The sequence below is a fragment of the Populus euphratica genome, unplaced genomic scaffold (assembly GCF_000495115.2).
Source record: "Populus euphratica unplaced genomic scaffold, PopEup_1.0 scaffold57.1, whole genome shotgun sequence".
Taxonomy (NCBI): domain Eukaryota; kingdom Viridiplantae; phylum Streptophyta; class Magnoliopsida; order Malpighiales; family Salicaceae; genus Populus; species Populus euphratica.
Window position 1 is genome coordinate 399,239 of NW_011499919.1, and position 9,381 is coordinate 408,619.

The following is a 9,381-nucleotide window of genomic DNA, read 5'->3' on the forward strand; positions in this document are numbered from 1 at the left end:
ATCATGAATTTTTAATGCTGTTTAGAAACGCAAGCGCGGCTGTAATTGTACGTGTCTTTTTTTTCAAATAAAAAGTATTAAATATTTTTTATATGAAAACACCGGTGTTATTAAAAACAAATAAGCATTCATTCGTTACCTGTACAACTTTCATTTACTTTTTCAAATAAATTTAAAAAAAAAAAAATCAATCCAAACTGTAGCTTTTGCACGTCATTTGAGTTAATTAATTACTGCACGCATGAATCAGTGTCGGTTAATTAAAACTACATCATATTCAGAAACCGAGTTTACTAAATTATAAGTCGACTCAGTCAAACCAAGTCAACTTTAAATTTAAACTAATCTAAACCAAGGTTAGGGAGATCCTAATCCTAGCCCAGTTTAACACCTTTGGTTCTTAGCACTAAACGGGCCCACCCAGGGAGGTATTGAGAGAATCCTAATCCTAGCCCAGTTTAACACCTCCGGTTCTTAGCACTAAACGGGCCCACCCAGGGAGGTATTGAGAAAGAAACTGAAAAGAAAAGAACATTAATTTGCTTTTTATCATTTGATTTGGGATGCTTTGGTATTAAATTTATGTTTATAGTTACACTCATTGAATCAAAGCTCTCCATTTCATGCAAGATTTACGTGCATGAAAACTTCTAATTAATTCCCATAACAACGCAACTAATTGAACACACTTTTAATTACTGTTACAATACATAATATTCATACAAACATCTATTACCAAACCCGAAAAATCAAACTAATTCCGTTCTCCGCCGATCTGAACATTTTCTTCTCTACTGGCAAGCTCCAAGTGGCTTACCACAAAGACAGGCATTGTAAGCAAACGATGAGGCTTCGAGGTGATCGAACGGAGGCCCTGCTGGAATCCTCCCACACAGGCGGTTATGACTCAAATCCAAGTGCCCGATAAATGATGCTTGGGACAAAGATTTTGGTATCGGACCCCAGAAATTGTTGTAAGATAAATCGAGTACCGTGAAGTATGATCTCGGCCCGAAAACATTCGGTAAGTATCCTTGAAATGAGTTCTTGCTCAAGTTCAAGTTACCAATAGCTGAATTAAACAAACTATCAGGTATTTTTCCTGACAATTTGTTGGAATCAAGATTTAGTGTTGCCAAGACTGCCATTTTACCCAAAGAAGCCGGTATTTGGCCCGATAATTTATTCATGGAAAGATCCAGATCAGCGAGACGATAGATTTTAGAAATTGAATCGGGAATTGTCCCAGTAATATAATTTCGGCTCAACAAAGCCCGACTCAACATCCGAAGGCGCCCCAAATCTAGAGGCAACGGACCCGAAATCCGATTGTTACGTAAATCAAGATGCATCAAACTCGACAAATTAGTCAAGGACCTCGGGATCCTACCTGTTACAAGATTGTCGGCGATATTCAAAACGGTCATCCGCTCCAACCGTCCGATATCAGCCGGAATCTCACCAGAAATCCGGTTCCCGATCAAATCAATAATCCTCAAGAACGGCAAAGACGTGATGCAGGCTGGAATCGGACCTGAGATCCCTTTCCAGTCAGAAATGGTAAGGCTGGATAGCCTCTCGAGCTTGCAAATAGAAGGAGAGATCGAACCAGTCATGTACCCAGACCGACCAGCTTTTTGGAAAATGGGGTCTTCAGATTCACCTCGTAGGTTAATGTCAGCAATCCTTTTGGTCTCCAAGTCACAACTGACACCATACCAGTTATGGCAGCAGTCGGTGCCCGTCCAAGAATTGAAGATGCCCAAGTAAGGTTCATGGAGAGCTGCTTTGAAAGCTAGCAAAGCTGCCCTATCTGAAGCAGGACAGCTTCGAACTGTAGAAGTTAAGATGAATATTGTTAAGGTTGATAGAAATGTAATGTAAGAAAACGTTGTCATGGTTTCTTGATTTCTTTGCTTCAACTGTGAGCTTGCGTTGGGGAGTGAGGTGCGGGCATGGAGGTGAGGGATAACGTTATTGTTATGCGTGTGTGCGCGTGTATATATATAGGGTGGGATTATTTTGGGGACGATTTTGCCCCTAACGTGGATTGTTACAAGATTGTTGGGTGACTAGGTGATCGAGATGATCTCATGGTTCTTGGAAATTTCATGGATGGTTTTTTTTAATGTTATAAAAAAATTTGTATCACTGCCACGTCTTGCCTACTTGCATGTTCATTCAAAATTATCAATGGTGATTTTTAGGTACGTACGTGACCTTGAGACTTTAATTCAAACCAGTGAATATTGATTTGACGGAAGTTAAATATGTAGATATTTTTTAAATAGTTATTTTATTTAATAAATAATAAATAAAATATAGATATTATTAAACACTATTAAAAAATTACTTCAATTTAACCTAGAATATATATTTATATTATATAGATATATTTATAAAATATTTATTTTTTTCAATACAATATAATATATGCATATCCTAATATTAACATAAAACACACACGTATAATATTTATTATATCATCATCTAATGAACATGTATACACTTATACACACACACACACATTAAATACCCGAAACTTATTGGTAATTTATAAATATCTAAATTTATAATCTAATAAATAAAATATAAATATTAAAAAGAAACCCAACCCGTGAGTGCTTATTACCATACCTGATGATTTTAAAATATAAATATTAAAAAGAAACCCAGCCCGTGAGTGCTTATTACCATACCTGATGAGAATAATTATTTATAGAGATCTTATCAAGTATTGCTAATATGCATTTGTACATATTATATTTTGGAAGCTTGGTTCTTTTTTTTCTTTTTTCTTTTTTGATGTATGACATTTTATAATCCAAGTTTAAGGAATGATTTGTTCCAGAAACACTTTCTCATAAATATTCATATTAATGTGAATTAATTTTCCGAAAATTGAAAAGTAAAGAGTTGATTTTGATGTTAATTACTGTTTTGAAACACTAAAAAAACAAAAACATGTTTTCTTGTGTTTTTTATTTTGAAAGTATAAAAACTTATTTTAAACTGTTAAGATATTTATTTTATATTTTTTATCTCTTTTACTAAATATATTTTTACATGTATTTATCCATTTTAAAACACTAATCAACACAATCTAAAAATATCATGTAAACATTATTTCTTCTCGTTAAAAAATATAAACATTATAAATGAATTGTAAACTGGATTATGATTATTACCCCTTTCTTTTAAAAAACTCTCGAGTTCGAAGAAGTAAAAAATGTAAACATTATCTCTACAAAAGTAACCAAGGAATCTAGTCTCTTCTTAGAATTGAGAATGTATACATGAGTAGTGTTATATAAACTCATTGTAACAATTACTTTTTATATGAAATATCAGTTATTTATATTCATGAGACTTACACGTTTTCATTTATCGGTTAACTCTTCAATTTATATGAAAATCTAGTATAATTTTATTTTATTTTTTGTCTATTGTCTCCCATCTATACGCAAGGATTGCTTTAAATAAGAAAATGTTAGGATGTTTTAATAGTTTTATCTTTATAAATTAATTAATAAATTATAATTAATTATCAGATAATATTATTATGTTATTAATCACCTTAACATGAAAATTTAAATTGCTAGGTGAGATGGTTTTAAATATAATTTATATTATTTTTAAATAAATAAAAATTTAAATTGCTAGGTGAGATGGTTTCAAATATAATTTATATTATTTTTTAATATATTTTTTAAAATAAAATTTTTTTAAATTTAAAATTTATATATGTATACTATTAATTAAATTTTAATTAAAAAATAAAATAAAAATAATAAAATTTATACCCGTAATCAAAACTATGATAATATTTCAAGGAATTGTAACAACCTAGCAAATTAAATTGTTAAATTAAATTGTTAGTTAAAATTCTAAGTATAATTTATTCTCTTAAACTTTGAGAATTTATGAGCGAATTAATTAATCTAAGGGTAATGAGTACAAACTGACCAGATCAATCAAGTCCTCGTAATCATTGTACAAAGGCATGAGCTGGAGTACATTGGTGGTTGCATGATAAATGTTTCACTGCCCTCTTATGGATGGTCTTGAAAGTGTCAATAAATCTTGATTTTTAAATTGACAATGCACCTAACTAATATTCTGAAACTTGAAATTTGTGAGGCCACAAGGATGAAGAAGTAGCCTCCACCTACACTAGCCAGCCCCTTCCTCAATCCCGATGATGTTCATGTTCCTTGATAATTACACATTGCTAATCTCATGATCATGCTTGATTAACCTTTTGTGATAGAAAATCTAGATATAGAGAAGGCAGAAATGTATCTGGTTAAAACAACAAGAACATAAAAGAAATTTAATTTAAATAATTTTAGAAACAAGTCTCCCTTCGTCTGTGTCGTTCTATCATTGAAAAACGACCAAAAAGTATTTAAAAAATAGGAGCACCGTGCCTATAAAATGGTGTCGCCAAAGTCTTTGCCCCTGGATCATGAATCTGGACAAGACACATATGGGGCAAATTGGCGATCATTAATCATTATGTCTGGACAAGACACATATGGGGCAAATTGGAGGATAGAAATCAAGGGAGCTGAATGTAATAATTGATTGTGAAGGTGGCTAGCTAGGGAGGGCGAGGTAGAGAGCTGTGTTCAACGTGGCACTTTGAGGTCCATGATTTGTTCTTACTGTGAATCTTGTTCACGAGAGGATCAGAGTATTGAGGTGATCGCCACAATAAATTTGTGAAAATAAATTAATACATCCATGAAAAGGTGAAGGAGGGTAGAAAAAATAGAAAAACACTGAAAAGCTTGCTTTGGTTTTATGATGCCCGGGATGAAAAATTATTATCTCTAGAGCGGTTTGGTACTGTGCTGTGGCCTTTAAAAAAAATTATTATTTTTCATTTATTTTTTACTTTGTTCTAATATACTAATATTAAAAATAAATTTCAAAGAAAAAACAAAGGAAAGACAGATTTGTAAAGAAAATGCATGCATGAGCTGAGTTGTGACAGCTTAATCATGCTAGATCCCAAAATCTATTTTTTATGTTAGTTGAAGATGTGACAGTTTGGCTGATCAAAATCTTGGATGGATTGATATTTGAGTTTTTAAATATTTGCATGAAATATGATCATTGAATATCTGATTGTTGAGAATATTGTAATATTAAAAATATTTTTTTATTAATTTATTTGTTTTTATTGTGTTTGATTTATTTTTAGATATTTACTACAAATGCAATCTTACCAACATTATCTTATTAATCTTAAAGTGCTTGATTTATAATAAGAAAATTGCTCCTTTTTAAAGATATAATCACTTGTGTCTAAAACTAATTATATTGAAATGAATCCAACAATAAATTTAACTATATAAAATTACAATCATTGAATAAAATAAACTATCTCCTAATAAATTTTTTGGATATATACTGAATTAAATTCATTGAAACACATATTAATTATTCAAATTTATATTCTAACAAATATATCAGTTGTAATTTTATGAGATTTCCAGGAATCTGAGATGTTTTGATTACCACGCTAATGCCTGGCATCTCAAATGATTTTAAAAAGAAATCTTTAACGTTCTTGTACCAAACACCATCGTAAAGTTTTGCATGGCATGCTTGATTTCTTGGAGTAAATGTTTTCTGGGGTATCGTGAGCTGTTTACCTCCATTAATGGACATTGATATAAAATGGAATTATCTGTGTATGAGACGGGAGTCAACTAATAGCAATAATAATAATAATAACGATTGAACTTATACTGTTTATGAACAAGTGTGGATTTAAATTAAAAAAAAAATCTTTACATATTAAACATTCTGATACATAAAATAGACTTAATCCATGATTGCAAGTATATCTCTTTGTGAAGACTAATCAAAACATTACACGTTGCGGAGTTATTTTTCATGATTGTTGTCTTTAAATTTTTATCAAGTTATAAGAACTTTGAGATTTAGAGTTTTCATGAAAGTGTGTAAAAATTGTTTTTTAATTTAAAAATATATTAAAATAATATATATTATATTATTATATCCAAACAATAAAAAACACTAAAAGTTATTAATTTAAATTAAAAAAATCAAACTTTTTTAAAAATACAACACCACTACTATTCCAAAACTTATAATATCATGTTTGTTTTTATATTTTAAAAGTGTTTTAAAAAAAAATTAAAAAGATTTTAGTTTGTTTGCTTCAAATTATATTTTTTTATTTTTTTAGATCATCTTGATGTATTAATTTTTAAAATAATTTTTAAAAAATAAAAAAATATTTTTTTAATATATTTTTAAATAAATATCATACTCTAAAATTGGATTCCTGAGTGTGCTGCAAGGTGAGAAAAATCATAGCCCTTACCCATCAGCAAATCTGGATCATCAACGTGCCCTATCTTCTCACCACTTGAATCGGTCCACAAGAAGAAGAAGATCGGGTAAGTGGGGCATAAAATTTTGGAAGTAGATCAAGAGAGAACAAGCACGTTACTACAAAGATTTCCACCCAGCTTGTAAATCTCTCCAATTTCAAGGATATCTTGACAAAAAGTAATCTCGTCACCCCACTAGCTACTGACCTTTTACTGTTCATGAACAGATAAAACAAATAATAATAATAATTACTTAATCACCTCAATTCTTAATAAATTGCTGCTAATCGAGATCTTATGCTGCCTGATTGTTTCAAATTTCTAATGACCACATAAGGTTTAGTTGTTGAATATACTTTGTATTTATATCAATGAAGTAAATTTGAATCCTAATTATTTTAGTTTTCTCACTTGTGACAAATGATTGCATCAAAACTTAAAAAAAAAAAAAACTACTCCGCCTCGAAACAACGGATCCGAGGGAGTTTAGCTGGCTAAAAATTATAAATAATATTTATATCAATAATATTGTTTTAATTTTTTAAAATTAAAATAAAATTATTGTAAAAATAAATCAAGTTGTATGTTGATTGCAGTGAGTAGTTGGATCAATTTCATTGACCTGGTCAACTTTTTTGGCATTTTAAATCCATTGGGAACAGAATCCACCGTCAGGGGAGACAAAGTTTAATAAATTTTCTGTAGATTAATTAAGATAAAAGGTCGCTATTCATGGAGCATATTGAGTTCAAGAACAAAAAAATAACTTGGTGGTAATTATTTAATGTAAAGAGTCCGACAAGACAAGTGATCTAATCAGAAGAACCTTATCCATAAGACTTTTTTTAAGGAAATGACCAATCAAATGTGAATATAAATTGTTTGTTTGTTTCACCTGATTTTGCACAGTACATTGACCTAGTCAACTTACTAATTTATAGTGTAAGGGACCGTTGATGCTCGAAAATTTTTAGTTATAATATATAAATATTTTGAATGTAATCAATATAAAGATTGCGGGAAAACTTCACACGACCACCCTATAATAAAAATATAAAAGTATATGTTTGAATTCCCCACTTCCAAAATACTGGCTTTTGAAAGAAAAAAAATCATCAATGGTACGATAATTTAATAATTAAAATGAAGAAAAAATCAAAAGATATATTCCCAGAATCCAGAGTTGGTGTGGCAAATCTACATTTCACTGTAAATATATAAATATGTTAAAATTTCTCTTTTATTATCGTTTTTCTAATCATATTAATCATATTATTTGTGCTTTATTATTGATCAGATATTTTTATTTTCTATCAAATAAATTATATATATAGGTTTTTTCAATATATATTTTGTAATTTAATGAAAGAGATAAAGGTTGTGAAATTTAAATATAAATTTAAAAATAAAGAAAAAAACCATAAAATATGATAATTAATTTTTTTAAAAAAAAAACAAATCCAGGTATTGGGTCTACCCTGGTAAGCATGCGTTATTGTGCTCTTTAATTTTTTTTATTTGTAAAAAATCATTTGATTTACTTGGATTTTAGATATTGTGGTGAGCAAAGAATCGAGGTTTAAGTTTTTTAATTAAAAAACTTATTTTTAATTTTTTTATTTAAAATACCTATAAAAAACTGTAGAAACTCTAACCTTATAAAACTGCTCCAAAAAAAAAAATCTGAGTTTATATTTTTTTACAAACTTTAAAAATAAAAAAAAATACTTAATATGAATTCTTCTCATTAAAAAGAATTATATAATATAAATATTATTTATTTTAATTGTTTAAATCAATATCAAGAACACTTTTATTTCTTAACCACTAGAATACGGTGACTTTTCCTTTCTCATTCAGGAATTGAGAAATAATAAAAAAATAAGTTTTTATACTAAAATTAAATTAAAAAATATTGAAACAATAAAAATGTATAATTTGCAGGAGTTTTAATATTGAAGGACCAAAATGTATCTTTTACAAAACTCATGGTATGTCACCCATATTTTATGTTTTTTTTTTATTTTGATCCCATGTTTTTCAATCTTGTTCTTTTATAAAAAATTCAAAATTAATTGTTTTTAATTAGAAATAAATCACTAAAAAAATTAAAATAATATAAAATCTTGGACAGTCGATCAATAATAATAATAATAATAATAATAATATATGGAATATTAATCAGTGGAACCTTTAAAAAAATCAATGTTTTTTAGAGTAATACAAATGATTAGGTAGAGGACATGTGATGCATGTGCCGGAGCGTCCAGCGAAGAAAAGCCTCACACTATCATTTAGAGATTTTCAGCTTTGAAATTATCATGAAAGTTATGATATGAAATCAGCAGGTTCCTTGCTTTCTCTTGCGCTTCCTCTCTCTTCTTTGATTTTGCCGACCAAAATCTTCCTGTTCTGTATCTTTCAAGAAAATAATATGACAAGACAAAATGGCCTTTCAACTCCCTGGAAATCCACGCAAAATTTTATGGGACGAATCGTTTGATTTTTCAGGGGTGTTCCTCGAATCTTATGTTCCTGTTTTTACATAATTGTTTTAGTGTTTATAACTTGTTAATAATTTTAATATTTTAATATGTTTTTAAATAAAAATTATTTTAAAAAATAGTGCGAGTAATTACAATCTTGTGAGTAATATTACTTGGGCAATGCCCAACAAACTAAATTTGCTAATTAATTTCTTACTTGAGTAATTAAATAGCGGAACTTGTTGTTTTTATTTAACTCCAATAACCACACAAATCGATTTCATACGAGTAAAAAATGTTTGATTAGTCGGTCTAATGGTCTTCGATATTATTATTATTATTATTATTATGGGGTGCTACGATAAATCCTCATATTGTAATTGGTTGCGTACATTACTGCAGAGGTCTCAACTTTAACTGCAAAAATGTGCCGACATCACCACATTCATCGCCTCGTAGAACAGCTGTATTTTATCCCCATGTCTATGGCCTCCACGGGGTCTGGTGTCCCTTCAACAAGAGCA

The 9,381-nt window shown here is 29.3% G+C and overlaps 1 protein-coding gene across 1 annotated transcript; it reads right to left on the reverse strand.

Annotated features, from left to right (window-relative positions):
• Positions 1-562: 562 nt before the first annotated feature.
• LOC105134937 (DNA-damage-repair/toleration protein DRT100-like) lies at positions 563-1,991 on the reverse strand. Its single transcript, XM_011039553.1, has one exon. It carries the CDS (start codon positions 1,896-1,898, stop codon positions 792-794), a length of 1,107 nt encoding a protein of 368 aa, XP_011037855.1. The 5' UTR covers positions 1,899-1,991; the 3' UTR covers positions 563-791.
• Between the last annotated feature and the right edge of the window lie 7,390 nt (positions 1,992-9,381).